We start from the raw sequence: 19,453 nt of genomic DNA, 5'->3' as shown, positions 1-19,453 counted from the left end.
CGGCTGCAACCTCAGTATCAGCGCAGAGCAGCGTGAAAGATATTCCATGAACCCTGGCAGTTTCCTCTCTGCTGCAGTTAGAGTGTCATGGGATGCTGACCGCTACTCAGAGCACCCTAGGAGACACCTGATCCAGAGAAGATATGGATGGCCCTGGACCTTCTTGGACAGGTTCCCGGGGTTCCTCTTGGAATCAGCAGTGGTCAGTGATAGACAGGCATGCTGGGCAGGCTCTGCATGTACCCTGGAGAACACCGGGGATAACTAGCTGGTCCCCACAGTGCTTTGTGTGGGAGCAGAGCCACCTGCTACTTCCTTTTCATGCACGTTCTCTCATGCACTCCCGTCTACCATAAGAAAGCCCTTGAGAGTGCTCACCTCAGTGTGTGAGAGGAGACCGTATCTCTGAGCATGGCAAGGGAGGATCTGTGAGTCCCCAGGCCCTGCTCTTGCCAACCTCCTCTCCCCACCTGGCTCGTATGAATGTGTTCACACTGAAGCCGACTCCAAATCTCACAGTTCTTTTGTTTGCCATGCCTACCTCCTTGGCTTAGTCCCTACCATAGTCTGACGGAGACCCTAGTGGTGGTTTAATATTCTACTGACAGTGAAGAAGCCAGGGATTGTGCAAGAAGACCGTGCTGGCCTTGGAACAGAATGGACCCTGCTGGGTCTCGGCAATGATGCTGGGGGCCGGGGTGAGTGTCTTAGAGTGGTGATGACATAGTCTGTTTGTCACACAGGCTTCAGAGACAACCAGCCTGTTAAGAGACAAGAGGTGCATGTTTGTAGCCAGTCTCCAATGCTCTGGTCGCCCAGCATGTCTGACTCTTGAATGAGAGTGAGATTCAGTTTGTACCAGAAGACATATGTTAAGAGCCTGAATGTCCAATGCAGGACATGACTAGCCAGTAAGGGAAGAGATGAGATTTTCCTTGTTCTGTGCCATTGGTTCCTTTTGTGAGGCTGCCTGTGCCTGCTCTAGTGCAGTAACTACGTGGGTGTCCCTTTGCGTGGCTTTGTTAGTCAGTGCCTGTCTTACTACAGCTGGCTGGGCCCAACAGGACTTCTGTAGAGAGAACATTATCTAGCTATGCCTGCGGGACTTTGGGGGCCTCATTCTCTGGTCCTGTTGCTCCAGCCTATTTTCTAGTAGAGTGATGTGTTCCTAAGGAATCCCAGCATGCAGCCGGCCTCTTCCCCTAGCCTTCCTCGGAGGCCCCTTATGTGCTTATCTTCAAATGCCTCTCTCTGACTCTGGAGGTAGCACAGCAAGATGGTTTAAATCCCACTCCAGACCTATAAGTGGAATTACTGGCTCCCTTCCAGTGTCAGCCTCACCCCTCAAGAATGTGTGCCAAGCAGGACCAGGCAGTGGCTGGTGGTTTTGGAAAATACACTCAGGAAGTATGGGCGAGGAGTTTTACCCTCCATGTAGAGGTATGTGTCTAGGAGACGCCGTTGAATGAATTGTGACAGATGGAGAGTGGTTTGCTGGGGAGCAGGGCCACCCAGGGTCCCCGAAATGGACTGTAGTTGTGTAGACAAATTACAGTTTTAGCCTCCAAGCAGGCTGTGCTTTCTCTCTGAGCTGCAGAGAGTATAGCCAGGCACAGCCATGTGTTGCTTAGGGAAGAAGGTGGTTCTCCAAAGTGTGACATCCTGTGCGAATGTTGTGGAGTGTGTGCCCATATGTTAGGCCATCTATGGATGGGTAATATGTTCTTTTTCTTTCTTTTTTTTAAATTTATTTTTATGTGTGCGTGCTCTGTCTGCCTGTATACCTACATACCAGAAGAATGCATCGGATCCCATTACAGATGGTGGGGGACCACCACGTGGTGGCTATGAAAGGCTAGGACCTCTGAAAGACCTCTGGAAGTCCGTGCTCTTAACCACTGAGCCATCTCGCCGGCCCTTATGAGATCACCTTCACATGTACAGTTCTTCATTGACCCCCAATGTTGCATGACGTGTGACCATAGCCCATGATGGCTTTGAACCAGGATAAGAATGTTCTCTGAATCCCAGAGACCTCTGAAGCTCAAAGCCCAGTGCCAGCAGTGTTGGTTGCCTGGCAGCTGTGGAAGGGAGCCCTCCCACGTCTCCAGCTCAGGTGTCTCTGCATCATGGGCATACAGAGGGAGGTTTTCTGACTCGGCGGGATGTTGTCTCTTCCTCAGTGTCTGTGTCCATGCCTGTCTCTTTTTTTATAAACAAGGGCTTCCCATATACTGGATTAGGGCCACCCCAATGACATCGTTACTTGGTCATCACAAGGAAGGTCGTGCAGTTGTGTAGTAACAGTGTGCAGTTGCTGGCCTCTCCACATGGTCTCTGGAGTTTAGGTTCTGGCCTGAGCTGCTGTACACACCGTCATGCTACGTTCCTGTGAAATCTGAGGCCGGCGGCCAGTTCTTACACTTCTCAAGCCACTGAGGAGAGGGCGGGCACAAGGAGTATCTTTAAACCCTCAGGGCACTCAGCCCGCCTGGCAGAAAGGCCAAAGGAGGTCACACTCAGAAAGTGACTAATGCCCTAGGAAGTCGGTCTGCCTCTTTAATGAAGTACCCAGAAACCCTAGTCAGTTTCATCCCTTGTGTTCAAACCACGGTGGGGTGAGGTTCTTGGGAGGTCCAGGACCCTCTAAAGCAGTCTGCAGCACCTGGGGGTACCCTGTAAAGCTGTCTTCAGCACCTGGGGATGCCGTGTAAAGCAGTCTGCAACATTAGGGGCACGCTGTAAAGCAGTCCAGCACCTGGGGTACCCTGTAAAGCAATCTGCATCATGGGGGGGGGTACCCTGTAAAGCAGTCTGCAGCACCTGAGGTACCCTGTAAAGCAGTCTGCAGCACCTGAGGTACCCTGTAAAGCTGTCTGCAGCACCTGGGGTACCCTCTAAAGCAGTCCAGCACCTGGTTGTGAAAGAAAGCAGAAGGTCCATCCATAAGCTTTGTTATACATAGCACAGCCCCTGCCTTCTGCAGAGGCTCACTGTCCTGGCCCGAGCTTAACACCAGGCTGTGTTTTCAGGCATTGTACCCTGTCTTCTCTGGTTCCACACATGGCTCATATAAGACCATGGGGCACTGGGGTCTGCCTGTCTCTCGGGCATGGTCTTGGCCAGAGTACCTAGTAAATGTGATACATCCTGGGGTCCTCTCCTGGGTACTCCGGGGATGCAAGGATGGTTTGAAGTTCATCTTAAGCTGTGGAACTTCCCATGAGCCTCTGAGTCCCTGGGCCAAAGCAGCCCTCCTGAATGGCGCTGCAAGGAGAGGCCATGCCCAGGGAACCTTACCTTGTGTGTCATTTAGGTACAGCTCAGGGCTGTGGGAGATGCAGGACTTCTCACACCGGCACGCGTCAGTCATAGTCATATGGAGGATACTTGTCAGGCATGGAGTTTACTTTTGCGACATGGGTGTCATCGCACCAAGAGATGAAGGGAGACAGTTGCTGGTACCCAGAGGGTGGGGAGGAAAGATGTAACAGGTCTCCTAGGATGCTGAGGATAGCCCCTGGCACCGAATCTCCAAACGTGTTGGTAGTTTCAAGGCGGGGCCGCCTGGACCCTAGAGGTTGCAGTGCTGGGAGGACTCAGGGAAGGAAGAGTGCACGTACCTGGCATGTTTGAGAATCAGAAGTAAGACGTGCTCTGTGTGTTGCTTTGTGTCTTAGAAGGCAAGGGTGTCCCGTGAAAATAAGACCGTTTCCGTGCTAAGAGTGGGGGCCGCTTGTTCTGACCCAAGGCTCCAGGTGTGCTGCAGACAGCGTGGGGCCAAGGCTAGCCTGTCCTCAGCCCCCCCCCCCCCATCAGCCATTTCCACTTCAGCATGACCACCAAAAACCCTTAGGATCCTGGGGAGGGGCACATGTGACCTCTCCCTAGAGTTGAGTACAAGGCCGTAGATTTGGGGGGGGGGACACAGAAAATGACAAGTATTTGAATCACCTGCTTCCCACCTCTGTGGTCTTTCCTGTCTTCCTTTGGGTAAACCGATTTCTTTCTATCCCATACACAAGAAGGAAAGACAGAGTCATCTGAGACTATTAAGATAGTCGAAATCTAAATTCTTAGCTTGTGTTGCGTGGGAAAGAGGGAGAGATAACTCAGGCTCATGGGCCCCGGGGCCGATTGCCTCAAGTCGTCTAGGTGCTTTGGGCAGGCATGGGAGTGGATAAAGGATGATTGTGTTCTGCAAGAATCCATGGGGGCTTTCATGGACACGGAGTGAGGGAGGGGAATGCGGAGTTGACAGCATGCAGTTCCAGGCCCTCCCGATTTTGTGGATAAGCTATAACCTCCCACGGTTCTTCTCTGGGCTGGTGGGTACATTTTCTGAGCCTGTTGCTCTTGCTGGCAGGATTTTCCTCCTCCAGCCGCTTAGTCTTGGCAAGGAAAAGATATTGAGGTTTGTGAGCCACGCTCTTAATGGGAGTGTCTCAGGTACCTTTTAAGTCTCTGCCACAGTACCGCAGGGCTGCTGAGGCAGTGGAGTTCCCAGGTTGGGGGTAGAGTTCAGGTCGGGGAACCTGGGAGGGTGCGGGACTACCGCTCCCCGCCCTCACCTTCTTTAGCTTCTTCTCTTTAGTACCTCTCAGCACTGTCTGGGGGGTAGAGGCTCCAGGAGCAGGGTTTTCTCCAAGCGCTCTGAGGAAGCAAGGAAACGGGCCAGACCCGAAGAAGGTGCTAGCAAGAAAGACAGGAGCTAGAAAGAAAATTCCAATGTAGAGTGAAGGCTGCTGCCTTGGCGAGGGATCTTCCTAGAGAGACATTGAATTGAGGTTCAAACAGAAACTGAGGCAGGTGAGGTTGTGTGGGGCAGAGCTTGCCTGCCAGAGGGAACTGCCAGTCCAGTTCATAGTTCCCCAGCAGAAATAAGCCAAACTGCACTAAGGAGAGCACTGGGTTTGGACTGGGGTGGGAAAGGGATAGTGGCCTCCTTTAGAGAGGCAAGAGTTCATTAAAAGCACAGCAAGGTGCCCCTGTGCTCACAGGAGAGTGGTTTGGAAGTGAGTTCCTGGGCAGGGGATTGACTGACTGAGCAGATAACTGGTCCCTGCAATGAGCCCAGGTAGACTCCCAGGTAGACTCCCAGGGACCCATAGAAACACGGTCAGATGAAGGGTCCTGCCTGGCCAGGGCTGTATCTGAGACCCCAGACAGGGAGGAAAGCTGGGGAATTGTTGGAGCACGTGGCGCAGCTGGCAGACAGGGCAGAACTTGCTGTCTCCACTCCCAGTCCTACCGTTGCCACCTCTTCAGGAAGAGGCTGGTCCCTGAAGTGTGCCAGGAATCACATCCTCCATTCCGGGTGTGTTCCGGGTGAGCCGTCTGAGGTCTGAGTTCCCTGGCTGCATTCCCTCTCTTTAGGGAGGAAGGGAGGGAGGAAGGGGCTGCACTGGTTTCAAAGTTTTTGTTCTTTCCTTCCCTCCCTCCCTCCCTCCCTCCCTCCCTCCCTCCCTCCCTCCTTCCTTCCTTCCTTCCTTCCTTCCTTCCTTCCTTCTTTCCTTTTTTTCCCCTGAGACAGGGTTTCTTTGTAAAACAGTCCTGACTGTCTTGGAACTCTCTCTGTTGAGGCTGGCCTTGAACTCACAGAGATGCCCTTGCCTCTGCCTCCCAAGCACAAAGGCATTCACCACTACTGCCCAGCTGATTATAAAGATTTATTGTTTAAAAGGTCGGCCCTGCTTCCACCTCCAGTCATAGAGTGCTCAGCAATACACTACTCGTGGGGGTCAGAAGACATGGCGCAGGAGTTGGTCCTGTCCTTCACTCAGGATCAACCTTAGGTTGTACACCAAGACATTTCCCTAGCCTAAGAGGAGTTTTAAGGTTTTGGGTTTTGCCATAGTTTTAATATGTATGTATGTGATTGTGTGTGTATATGTACACCGTGTGTGTGTGGTGTTCATGGAGGCCAGAGAGGGCAACACATCCTTTAAAATTAGAGTCACAGATGATTGTGAGCTGCCCTGTGGGTGCTGGGGCCCACACCCATGTCCTCTGGAAGAGCAGTAAGCATTCTTCACTCTGTGTCATTTCTGCAGCCCCCAAGAGTAGAATTTTTAAAAGAAAGAATGGCATCTTGCAATTCCTGCTTAGAAACGCACACCACGATAGCTGTACATGCATATATTTTGTCTGTTTGGTTTGGGTTTTGAGACAGGGTGATTAGAACTCACTGTGTAATCCAGGCTGGTATCAAACTTGCCCAAGTTAACACTTCCTTACATTACAGCTTCAAATGTAATACTTTAAATCAGTTATTGACTAGACTAGGAGAAAGCCAGCCTGGGTGAATCGGTGTGCCAGTGAGGAGGCTGATTTGCAGTGGATGAAGACGTCAAGGAAGGATGACCATGCAGGACAGACTGGCAGGCCAGGGTACCAAGACGGGGTCTGTGCACGTTGTTACCGTTCATCTGTTTCTCTAAGGCAAGGCTTCAGTTATTGAATTTGTAGTGTGTAGACACAGAAGCCACTGGCTTTCCAGAAATACTGCCCTGAAAATATAGGAGAAAAAACTGTGCTCAGTGGGAGTAAACACTTCAAAATCCAGTTTAAACTGTTCCTGAGATGTGTTCTGGACAGAAAGTGAGCTGGCTCTTTGAGACAGGTCTCATGTAGTCCAGGCTGACCCCAGACCTGCTGTTTAGGCAAGATTGGCCTTGATTTTCAGATCCTTGAGCACACTCAGCCAAGGGTACATTTGGTACATTTAATAATTTGTTAAATTATTCTAAAGTTTGTCAAGAAAAAATAGGTTAAAATAAAAAGAAACGTACATATGATTTTTACAGGAGGGTGGCCCTTGGAAATTCTGTCACAATTCCATAAGAGGATCTTATCACAAAAACTGGCAGACTGCTCCAGTGCAGACCCTCGTGTCCGCATGCATTAAAGCGTGTGACGGTGACATTGAATTCGTCAGCAGGGGACATGTTGTTCAGGAACACCACGTAGAAGTAATTACTCAGTTCTTTGCTAATTAATTTTGTGACATTCCTCGCCGAGAAGCAAAATAAATTCTTTGTACATTAATGTCAGTACACAAACCAATTTTTTAAGTAAAAGGAAATAGATGGAAGCGCTCATCAAATTTTCCATTAAGAGGGGCCGTGCTGTGCATCCAGGGAAAGCCAGGCAGGACAGATTGATACGTTTGCATAATTCAGACTTCAAGCCAGCCAGTGGGTGAAGCTCAAGCAGTAGGGTGGCAAATGGGCCAGAGAGACAGCTCACAGGCTAAGAGTACTGGCTGCTCTTTCAGAGGACCTAGGTTCAGTTCCCAGTGCCCAGTGGCAACTGAGGATCATCTGGGGATCTGACACCCTCTTCTGGATTCCTCAGGTACTGCATGGTATATACATACGTATATACGTACAATACATGCAGGTAAACACATATAAATAAATCTTTGGAAGGAAGAAAGGCACGTGATAGTGTGTTCTGAGACACAAAGCCATCTTGTCACCGTTCAGACAGAAATCTGATGCTACAGTGTCACCAAATGCCACTATCACAGGTCATGATCTGAGTTCTGGGTGGTGGTGAAGGAAAGTGACTCAAGCTTGGATATTCTGATCCTACTTGGTAGGTTAGAGCCTTTCTTCAATGCTGCAGAAGGGTGGGAAATGAACTCCCGCCGCCGCTGAGAGGTTTTAAATGTCTAGAACCTTCCTGCAAAGCATTTGGTAAGTCTTTATTTTTCTCATCTAGGAAACTGTCCTGAGAAAATAATTTAAAAGCCGGGTGTGGTGGCACACAACTGTCATTCCAGCAATTGGGAAGTAGAGGCGGGAGAACTACTGTGTGTTTAAGGATAGCCTGGACTACAGAATGAGATCCTGTACCGCTACACACACACACACGCAGGAAAAACAATAATTCAAAATGCAGTAAAATTAGGTATCAGGGTCACTTCAAGAATTGGAAGCGGGTGTAAGGCTTCAGGCCGTGGTAGTCAGGCCCCTGCAGACCTGAAGATGAGGCTGTTGGCTTGGTCAGCCTGGCTCACTTCTGAGACCTTTTCAGTCTGGGCCTTAACGTTGTCCTTTTTACTCAGGGAGTCCCATCATCTAAGTAGTGGAGTTGTAAGCAACAGGGAGTGTAAACAAAACGTCATACTGACCCACCCTGAGTCACAGTGCCAGAACTGGGTACCTCAGGTTCCACCCCCTGGGGTCCGTTCCCTTTGCAGGTGTCATGAGAGAGTTTGAAGTGTTCGGAACCCACTCACCAATCAGACAAACTGCCTCCGTGCTGGGAAAGTGGCTTTGCCAAGTTCCAGAGGACCTGTAGAAGCCAAGACTGGAGATAGGGACCGGGAATGGGACTTAATAAAGTACGTCTTTAAACGATCAAAAATAAGAAAACAAAGACATTTAACATTATTAAAGGAGAATGTCCCTTCTACCAAAGGTCAACATTTCCCTTTTCTGCCAGATGTACACCTCTGAAAATGAAGTAGATTAGGATCTTACCATTAAATTTACTGGTTATTTCTGTGTTACATTGTATTGATTTTTGCATATTAATGGTACTCTTAAAGAGATACACTGTTACCCCCTTCCCCTCCCCCTTTCCCCACTCATGCTGGGTGCTTAAGGACTTCCATTTCCACAGCATCTGGAACACTTTAGCTCTATCCTTAATTTCCTGAGGGCAAATAGACGGAGGAGCCATAGAATGCTGGGGGCACAAGGGCTCTGCGCTCCTCCGTTTCCCCAAATAAGCCTTTGCAAAGCCCCTGTTTCTAATTGGTTCATTGCTCTATCTGGTCAGGGATTGATTCATGGGCACTTGTTTCCCAGGGGGAAAATCTGCTTCCATCCCAGGAATCGTATCACTTGCTCACTACGCTACATGGTCCTTCTTTTTCTTTCTTTCTGAGCCAGGGTCTCACTGTATCCCAGGCTGACCTCTGCAGGTGAGGTGATTCTCCTGCCTCAGCCTCCCTGATGCTGTGAATACAGGCATGTATCACGTAGACCTAACTCAATGTTAGCCACTTAGTAAAGCTGGTAGGTGATGTGTTGGCGGAGTCTTTCTGGCCAGAGGCAGACACTAGTAATAACTGAGGCTAAGGAGGAAGCCCTATGGCGTCCTGTCCTCACCTTGTGGGAGCAGCACCTCTGTGTGCATGCCGTTTAGCATCAGGCAGTGTAACGCATGTTGGTTTTTTTTTTTTCTCATGCTCCATTTGGAGGGCACAACTCTGCCCTCTACCCTGGCTTTTTGCAGGGACAACTGTAGCGGACTGCCATGGATCTGCTTGGGGTACGGTGACTTCTGCTTTGTGCCCCTGGAATTAAATGTGTGTCCTGAACTTGAGTCTCTAACATGGCGCGTGTGGACTGCCCTTGGGGACATGCAGGAGACTCAGGACTGCGTAAGGTAGCTGCCTCCCCGTTAGCTTCAGAGACACCCCTTCAATATGGCCAAGCCTGGGCTCCCTCACTTGTGAGGTGAGCAGACTGGCCATCCCTGAGCTTCCCAGAGTACTACCTAAGACCATCCTGAGAATCCCGTGAGGAGGGGATAGTAGAAAAGATGTTTTCAATCTGCCTGGGTAGACTTAGAAAGTGTCCTTAAGACAAAGCCAGCTGATGGGTTGGTTGATTTTTTTTTTTAAGAATTTTAACATTTTTTTTATTTATGTTTATGTGTGTGGTCTGTGAGAGAATGCCACATGTGTAATTCTCCTGAGGCCTCAAGAAGGTGTTACAGGCTGAAGCTGGCATTACAGGTTCTTAAAGGCCATCCAGCTGAGATGCTGTGAACCAAACCCGGGCCCTCTGCAAGAGCAGCGAGCCCTCTTAACCACTGAGCCTTAACCCAAGTGGACCGATGTATTTAAGGAGTGCTATTAAATTACACATACGTGGTGGTCTGATTTTTGTTTTTTGAGACAGGGTTTCACTATGTAGCTGTGGTCAGCCTTGAACTTGGAATTCTGCCTCAGCCTCCCAGTGTCTTGTATTGTAAGCACAAGTTGCTCCATCTAGCTATTTTGGTTGTTTGGTTGGCTTTTTGCTTGTTTTCCAATATGGAAGTCAGTGACTAGTGTTGGAAATCATGCATCCTACTGGCTTGCAGACTTGAGTGACATGTCAGATGAAGTCTGAACTCAAGTTAGATGAATGAACACCCTCTTTCTCAGTGCTGTAGCCACACTTCAGAGATAATTGTGCCTTTTCTTCCTGGCCACTGAATGGAGATATATGCAGTCTGGGCCTGTCACAAGACCTTCCTCATCCCCCATCTGCCGGCAGCCACACCACACGCTGGCTTGGTCTCCAGCATGGCACAGCTGAACAGACCACAGACTTGGTTCTGATGAGTGAGTGACTCTGAGGTTCTAGGCGACAGGCATTGCCACGCTCTTATTGGTTGGCCTCCAAACTCTGAGGTTTTCAGCAGCGTGGGGCATAAATGGGTGCTTTGTCCGCTGTGGCACAATCAATTTGGCACTCTTGATCCCCACCACAATCCTATGCTCCCAACTCAATTTTCTGTATTTTTGTCACTGATCCAGCTCATTCTTGCCTACTTGGTCTCCATCTCTGCAAGCGAGCCAGGCTTCCCAACTGTCACTGGCCCCTGGGCTCCCCTTCAAGTCTCTGGTGAATCCTTCAGCATTGCAGGGTTGGTCCTTCGTTGTAGAATAGTGTTTTAAGGTGTGTTGCGTTTGTTTATGCTGTGGAATATTTCTTTAATGATGCAAGAGTGTGTTGCATTCTTTTGTGTTGCATTTGTTTAACTCTGTGAAGCTGTGTTGCTTTGCCTGCCTAAAATACCCGATTGGGCTAATGAAGAGCTGAACGGCCAATAGCGAGGCAGGAGAAAGGATAGGTGGGTGTGGCAGGCAGAAAGAATAAATAGAAGGAGAACTCTGGAAAGAAAAGGAGGCAGAAAGGAGGACTCCATGGGCCAGCTAGACAACCAGCAACTGAGAAAGAAAGAAAGAAAGAAAGAAAGAAAGAAAGAAAGAAAGAAAGAAAGAAAGAAAGAAAGAAAGAAAGAAAGAAATTCAAAAATAGAGAAAGGTAGAAGCCCAGAGGCAAAGGTAGACGGGGTCATTTAAATTAAGAAAAGCTGGCTAGAAACAAGCCAATCTAAGGCCAGGCATTTATATGTAAGAATGAGCCTCCGTGTATTTATTTGGGAGATGGGTGGTGGGCCCCCCAACGAGCCAAAAGACTAAGAGTAAAAGAGTAAAAACAGCCAACTACAGTCCTTGATTGTGGGCAAGTTACTGCCCTGCCCCCAAGGGACACAGTTCTTCTTCTCTGAGTCTTAGGACCCTTTTTTCTAGAAGCTGATGCTGAGCGGTGTCTGCCATGGTGACTTTATGCCATGGCCACGAGAAGGACGTCCCTTCTTTAGATTGTGAGATAGAGCCTGCTCGGCACACGTGCCTTGCTCTTTCGGTCTGTCCCCCGCTCCCTCTGTGGCAGAGCACAGGCTTCCTGTAGCTGCAGACAGCTACTGCCCACCACACTGACTCGTGTTCCTGAAACACAACACACGGGCACTGGCACAGGAGTCTAGTCCTCAGATCCCTCCCTGGAAGTCACAGGGCAACACTTGACTTTATCTACAGGTGGCAAGTGGAAACAGAAACCTGTCTGTGGGCAGGGTTTCCATCCTCCCGGGCAGAGTTGAGCCCCTCAGGAGGAAACTTCGGAGCATGTTCTCCTCACCTGCTTCTCTAGGAAGCGCTTCCTTGGAGCCGCTCTTTCTCCACTTGGGACAGTGCCTAGACCAGTCTGGTCGAGGCTTGGAGGCAAATTCCCATGGCTTTGCCTTCCTTGTAAGACCAGATACTAGGGTACTAAGGCAATGGTAGTCTTTTAGTCTCAGGGTGACTCCTAGGAAACCAAGTGACTTCCCAGTACAACTGTTTCTTGGGGAACCAGAAGATGGAAGTCACGTGGACAAACCAAAACTCATGCCTTTGTTGTCGTTTAAACCTGGGAAAAATCTGATGAAATCAGCCCAGTACTCCACAGACTGCAGGTGGTTGTCAAAGGTGGGTCACCTTAATCCAACCGGTATCTGTGAGGGAGGTGCCTAACATTCATGCCCTGGTTTCCTCCCGCCTTGGCTGTCTCTCCGCCCGCTACTCCTGGTTTCTGCCCAAGTCCTGTGAGGACTGAACACACAGTCCTGTGAGTTCAGGACACTCCCCATCTTGGTGCCTTTTCTGGATTGGGTTGTTTCATTGTTCCTGGAGCCAGGGTGTTGGCAGAAAGAGCACCACATGCAAATCCCGTGACTGGGAGGTGCAGGGAAGCAAGCTGGCAGCAGCAGGAAGGGCTTGGAGCGCCTGAGGCTGCCAGCAGGATCTGTCAGCGGTTCTGTCTGTGCAGAGTGCGTGCCAACCTCCCAGCTCCCGGGGTCTTGTCTCTAAACAAGTCAGCCTTGGCACACAGGAAAGAAAACCTCGGTAGTCAGGAGTGAGCCTCACAGAGGGTGCCTCCTTACCCAAGCAGCGCCTGGAAGGTTGGGGTGGAGTCATTGCCTACCCCTCCCAGTGTCCTGAGACTGACCTAGAGGGTAAGCAGCCATAGGCTGCCCTGGAGAAGGATGGCAGGAGCTTGAGAAATGGAGGCATCTTTCTTTGGAGAAATGCAGGTGTCTTTTTCGCTGACTACTTCCGAGGTGCCCACCCAGCCAGGCTGTCAGTGTTTAGGGGGAAGTCACCCCAAGTTCAACATGCTGTGTGTCATCAAATCACTTCAGCCTCTTGGCTCTATGAAGGTCATTCGGGGTACCCACCACATACCTCTGGGTACCCACCACATACCTCTGCCCCATCCTCTTGGGAATTCCCTACGGCAGGAACAGAAAGAGACCAAGTAAGTCTGTGTTCCATGGGCACCTTGTTAAGGGAGAGCGGGACTTTGGTGGTGATGAGAAAAGGACAGGAGAAGTGTGGGGTGGAGTCATTCCTCTTGCTGTGGATCAGGTGTTATACCTGGGTGGATGAATGCATGGATGGACAGTCGATGGATGGATGGACGGATGGACAGATAGATAGATGGGTGGATGGATGAATGGATGGGCAGACGGACAGATAGATGGGTGGATGGATGGGGAATAGGCTGGTGAACGCCTGAGGAGAACCTTCCAGGCCTCCAAACAGCACACGCTGGCATGCTGGATCCTGTTGTGGGAAGGGAACTTGAGCGAGACCGTGGAGGCAGGTGGGAGCAGGGCAGGTAGTGTGATGCCTGGAGATGGCGTCAGCGCTCCCGAGAACACAGAAGGGAGGGCGGAGAGCCTCCCACTGCTGGTTGAGGTGTGGGCTACAGGATGCAGGCAGCCTGGCGGGAAGGAGCCAATTTCTGTAATTGAGCTGAGCCGAGGTGGTGTACCCGTGCTGAGACAGGTCAGGTGGAGGTTACTCCCTGACAGTGGAGGGGTGTGTGTGTGTCACTGAGGGATATGGGGGGTCCTCTGACTGTTTAGCTGGGCGGGTGTAGCTGCCAGTGGGAGGTAAGAGCTGGGGAAGGTGTGAGGCCACCTTTGGGTTGGATTTAGACCCAGGAAACCCTAGACACCTATGTGGTCCTGTACCCAAGATAGGGTGTTGAATGGGAGCCTAGCCATGTCCACCTGGGCCTTGAAGGGCCCAGAGTGTAAATAAACAGTTTGAAAATGGTAATAGCTGGGGGGGGGGGGAAGGCCTGAGGACATTTTTTAACTGGGTTGATCTGATGAGAGCTAGTACCCATGAGTCACCTAGAAATTGCAGATTCCTGGGGAAGTGGGTGGAGCCAAGAGGGAGGGGATACAGAGAAGCCTGGCTTCTCGAAAGCCCAGATAAGCCATCATGGTTTTCATTTGGTCCTGGAATGAAAAATGAAAGAGCAACTACTAGGCAGGCCTGAGAAACGGCAGGTCCCAATGTAGTCGGGATGGGTGTGCAGTAGAAGGAGGCAGGCCGCAAGCCTGGTGGTGAAGGTGAGACAAACCCAAGAGGGCTTAGCATGCCGGGCTGAGAAAGCTGACTTGGCCTCCTTCTAGACCAGAAATAACTCCCAGAGGTTGGAGGGAATGAGATGGCGTGACCTTCGAGAAAACGAGACGCCCTCAAGGACGGATGGTGAAGAATCAGTAAAGCTCGCAGCACTGGCTGTAAGGCTAAGGAAACAGTGGCCAGCCTTGAGGCTGTCACAAGGACTCCTGAGAGAGGTTGCTTCCGCAAGGTGAGTGAGAGACGGAGGGTTGGTACTCATGCCTTGTCAGCATGAGGGTCAGGCCAGGACGGCGAGAAGCCCAGGTAGGGGGAAATGAGTGTATTCACCGTTAGCCATGGGAGCAAGGACCCATCTTCTGGGCAATGGGTACAGGGTGCAGGGTAACTCTGGCCGCTGGCCGCTGCCATTCTCTCCGTGTGCCTGGCACAGAGCCATAGAGTTGGTTTTAAAAAGGGGCTTCACATTCCACCTGCCTGGACTGTCCCTTGAGGAGGGAGTAGGAACCCGTCCAGGCAAATCCAGAGGGGTCAACTGCCCTCTCGCTTAGCTCGAAGAAAATGTCCTCAAAGGACCACTCAGTGTGGTATTGACAGTGCCAGGATCTGATTCAAGGATGGGCTATCACTGGAGGGGGGAAAACTGACCTTCTTAGGATTTTTTTTTTACCATAGGACAAAGGTCCCCTGCTCTGTGGAAAGGGTGGGGGCTGTGTGTGAGTGAGCCCACTGGTGCCCAGTTTGAATACAAGGCATGTCGGAGTACCGATGTTCACACTTCAGAGCTTGGCGTCTCCATCTGATGGGGCACCCATAGGTGGTGACTTATCTGTCTCTTGAATGTCACCTCTGAGGGTGTCATCATTTTCTCTATCTTGCTGGTCTCTGTGTAACTGCAGCCATTCCTTTTGTTTCTCTCTGGGCTCAGGGCACTAGTGTGTCCCCTCCATTAGAGCCAACCATGATTCGTCTTCTTAGATCACTGTTCCCACTCCTGAGGCCTGGATCTGATGGTCATGAGAGGGTCCCGGACCACTTTTCTGTATCGTTTGCTTGTGTTTTCCACTGACCTCTGAGTCCTTCGTGGTGATTGTGGGGAACCTCCAGAGCCTCAGCCTTGTAGATACAATGCCCTGGTGTTCACCCCTGGTCCGCCCCGATAAAACTGCCCACTCAGAAATATCCTGGTACCTCTGTGTAAGTTGTTCCTCTGCTCAAGATTTTGGGAGAGGCAAGGCCATCCAGCCGATCCCTCAATACTGTCCTCTGCTCCTGCACCTGGCCAGCAGCATCCAGCTTTCCTAAACCCACAGTAACATTCCCAAAGGAAACTGTTTTTCTCAGCTACATCGCTTGACAGTTCCCAGCCAGGAGTGTCAGTCTCTTTTCGGTGGCTGTGATGAAACACCACAACCAAAAGCAGCATATGGGAGAAATGATGATGTATTTCAACTTACGGTTCCAGAGAGTTAAGAGTTCATAATGGCAGGGAGGCATGACAGCAAGCAAGCATCAGACGCAGTAGCAGGCACAGGAAAGCTGAGAGCTCCCATGTTGAACCACAGCACAAATTCAGAGAATGAACTGGAAGTACCATGAGCCTTTTAATCCTCAAACCCACCCTTGGTGATGTACTTCCTGCACCACCTAAAGCCCCCCAAACAGGGCTGCCTCTAGGAGACATTTCTCATTCAAGTACTGAAGCCTCTAGGAGACATTTCTCATTCAAGTACTGAAGCCTCTAGGAGACATTTCTCATTCAAACCCCGAAAGACCCCAGGGAAAGACGCAATTGACCCATCCAGCCCTGGTCCCCACCTGCTTTTTGTGCTGTTCTTGACTGGGCACTTCAGGACCTACCCTTGATCCAGTTCCAGGCTCCAGGTACTTTTGAGCAGCGCTGTACTAAACTCCAGCTCCTATGGCCCATCTCATTCCAGATGGTTTGTGTGGGAGCCCAGATAAGGTTCTGCCCATAGCTTTCTGAACCCAAGAGGTCGCCTCAGAGCTCAGCGCTGTGCCCCTTTTTTTCCGTCTGGGCTTCGGTTCTTTAACCCTCGATAAAATCGGTTCTTGTGGCTAGGAGTGGGTCAGTCCATAAGACCCCTTCTTAAAAGGAGTAAGGGAGGAGGGATGGCAGAAGTGACCGAGTCATTTCTGTCGTTGGAGGGACATGTTAGACATGAGGATAGCCGGCACAAGTACTAAATGCCTGTGTCCCTAGAGCAGATTAAGAGCCAATGTGTTACCTATCTTTTGTATGGGGTCCTCAGAGCAGCTCTGGCTGCACCAGCATCTACGAGACAAACCAAGTCTGCTACCAGCTGTCACAGCCAGTAGACAACCCCTGACCTCACCTTCCCTTCCACATTGGTTGTATAGTCAACTGCCTCTGCTTAGGCGCCCCACCCTTAGGTGACACTTGGCGCTGTGCAGTTGGAAAGTCTCTCCGGCAAGCTGAGGTTATGTGTGGGCTCCAACCCACACATGGCTGAAGTGACAGCCCCCACCCCGAGCCTCTGATTTTCCCAGTGTCCATAAATGACACTGAGTCTTTGGCTCAGAGAGCTTAGAAGCAGTGATCTTCTGGAGTCTTAAGGTGGGTAGGAACCCGGAAGCCTTACTTTGAGCTCTGCCCACTGGTCACTGGATGCTTGGTGCTGGTAAGTGGCGATCTCTGAGCCCTTGCCTTCTGTTCCCCATCATTCCATGTGAAGCATCATGTATAGTCCTTTAAAAACAAACCAAGTCTAGTTTATGGGGTTTTAACCCCAGGAGACAGACACAAACACCAGGGCTGAATAGGATTCAGGTTGTGTACCGGTCACCCTGTCAGCCGGAGATGGGAGCGGAGCCTGCTCGTTTACTGCATGGGGTCTTTGAGTGGGGAGTGTGGAGTGATATTTCACTTGTATTTTAATAAATAAAGCTTGCCTGAAGATCAGAGAGTTCAACAGCCCCACTGGCCAGCCTTACAGACCAGGCAGTGGTAACACACACCTCTAATCCCATAACCACACTAGTTTTCCATAGAAACTGGGCAGTGCATTCCTCAAATCCCAGAACTAGAGAGAATTATAAAATGAGAGGAGACAGCTCACAGACAGTCTCCTTCTGAGATTCCTGGAGGCAGGATCACCATTTTGGATTAAGACAGAGATAAGAACTCTTTGCTTTTCTGACCTTCAGGTTGAACCCCAGTATCTGTCTGTGGTGAGCACAAAGTATCACCTTGTTATAGTGAGTGGGTGTGAGAACCTCACACCTGCGGCAGGGGCCCCATTTCCAGTCATCTTCAAAATAGAGTATTGAGCCATGAGGAACTCAAGTCCTGCTGTAAGGACCCAGTTGTGTGGAGATGAACTTTGTCTCCTTTCAGTGCCGTGGGCCAGCAGTGGCTGATGGTGGCCCGCTGAGGCAGGCTTCTGTTAGAGATGTTGCAAAACTCACGCTTTGAAATCAACTCTTTGCCATTGCTATTACTTGACCATCAGTCCCGGGTTAGGGTCTGCTCCAAACCAATGAAACACACCCCCATCTTGCCACAGGTGCTTAAGTCCTGTCTCTCCCCCCACTCAGAGCAAACCTCACTCATAGTAATGTCCTCCACACCTAGTAATAGCAGTTCAGGGCCCAACATCACATGTATTAGCTACACATCAAATCCCTCATGGCCCTGCAGACTGGATGCCTGTTTGAGGTCCAGTGGGGACTGTGGGTACGCACAGGCAAGGAGCAGCCCCCTAAATCACCGTGGAAAGGCCTTAAGAACCACTGGCTCAGTATTGCCTGTGCCAAACAACCCATGGTTGTTCCTCCAACAGGTCCCACAACTCTGGGTAGACAGAGGCTGTTTTCTTCCTGAGTCCTGGAAGTGGCAGTGTCCCACACAGACCCAGACTGTCCCCTTTGACTGCACTGAATAGCCAGCCAGGTGCTGGGACACATTTCACAGACCCCATTGTGCCCTAGGAAGAGTGTCTCTGCGTGCTCACTGGTCACAGAGTCTGGGCAGCATGCTGCCTCTGCTCCCAGGCCAGAGCAGTGAATTGCTCCTCTCTTCCCTGGAATGATCTGGAAGAAAGAGGATTCCCTCCTCCTGGACGATTCCCCTCAAAGCCATTGCTCTGCTCACTCAAAGGAAATCATTTCTTCTCCTCCAGGAAGAAGCACACTGCCAAGTTGACCCTGCCGTGCAGCGTGGTTGCCCTATGAGACTGCAGCTGCTGTCCCTGCTGGAACTGGGGGGGAAGACATGAGTTCATAGCGCCTCACCCACCCAAGACTTTCAGCATGGCAGCCCAGCGCATCCGGGCAGCCAACTCCAGTGGCCTCCCTCGGTGCAAGTCAGAGGGGACTCTGATTGACCTTAGCGAGGGCTTCTCAGAGACAAGCTTTAATGATGTCAAAGGTAAGATCCTAGCCAACTCCTGGCTGAGGGGACAGTGGGGTGTTGATGTCTCCCTAACCCTGGAGCTTTTTAGGCGTTCGGGCAGCCGGTTTTGTATCCCTCCCTCTAACCCTTGCTGTGTTCTTGGTTCCTCCCTGAAACAAGGCCATTTATCTCAGCTTTGAGTGTGTAGAGAGACAGTTGTGTGCACACACATGCACTTACTATTATGTGGGCAGGGGCGCACATGGGTGGTGGTACACATATACGCAAGCTCACTTGGAGTCCACACGTCACTCAGATGTTATCCGCCTTGGTTTCTCAGACAGGGGATCTTACTGAACCTGGAACTTACCAAGTGCACAAGGCTGGTTGGCTAGCTTACAGAATCCGACCATTGAGCAAATCTATCTTTCAGACACACGCATGCATCCCAGAGTATCATTCGGTTCCTGAAAGTCCACTCTCCACTCTCACCTTGCTGGACCACAGCTATTCACTTGGACCTTGGGGTGCACTGGTAGCATCCTGGTCACCTGTGTCACTATGGTCTGCCTTTTTATAGCATTGACAGTTCACTGCTGATGTCACACACACACACACACACACACACACACACACTCACGCACGCACGCACACATGCACAGCTTACTCTACTTATCCTCCCTCTCCCGCTGAGCACTCAGAACTTTATTCCTGAGAACTGTTCCTTCTCTCATAGCAAACTCCAAACTAAGCGGTTCTGGGCTGGAGCTACAGCCCCCGTGTCTTCAGCCCTCACATCAGCTACCTGCTCCCCTGCCCTGGCTAGTGCACGCAGTCCCGAGCTCTGCTGCGCGTGCTATTTGAAAGAAAGGGAACAAACTGGAAGGTTTTTTAGCAACAGAGTTAGTGGGTGTTGCTATAAATAACAGACCATTTGTTTTTTGCAGTCGGGTAGTGGGCAACGTGTTCTTATTTCTAGCTTTGGGGGTGGAGGGCTGGAAAAGGTGAGCAGAACCTGCATGGCTTGTGCTCAAAACACAGACACGAGAGCTGAGTGTTTAAAAATAACCAAATGCTATTGTCCTGAA

The 19,453-nt window shown here is 50.6% G+C and overlaps 1 protein-coding gene across 4 annotated transcripts in view; it reads left to right on the top strand.

Annotated features, from left to right (window-relative positions):
- The window catches only part of Sh3bp4 (SH3 domain binding protein 4), an 81,893-nt gene that overhangs the window by 45,711 nt on the left and 16,729 nt on the right, over positions 1-19,453 (top strand). For all 4 annotated transcript variants that reach the window (XM_050163083.1, XM_050163084.1, XM_050163085.1 and 1 more), the window contains one exon: positions 18,154-18,401. In XM_050163083.1, coding sequence (XP_050019040.1) covers positions 18,284-18,401 — 118 coding nt within the window. In that variant the 5' untranslated portion in view covers positions 18,154-18,283. The remainder of the gene's footprint in view (positions 1-18,153; positions 18,402-19,453) is intronic.

This window comes from Alexandromys fortis, unplaced genomic scaffold, assembly GCF_014885135.2.
Source record: "Alexandromys fortis isolate MF-2015 unplaced genomic scaffold, M_Fortis_MF-2015_v1.1 scaffold_139, whole genome shotgun sequence".
Classification (NCBI taxonomy): Eukaryota; Metazoa; Chordata; class Mammalia; order Rodentia; family Cricetidae; genus Alexandromys; species Alexandromys fortis.
The sequence above is the reverse complement of the archived record's forward strand: the minus strand, read 5'-3'. Positions and strand labels throughout refer to the sequence as shown.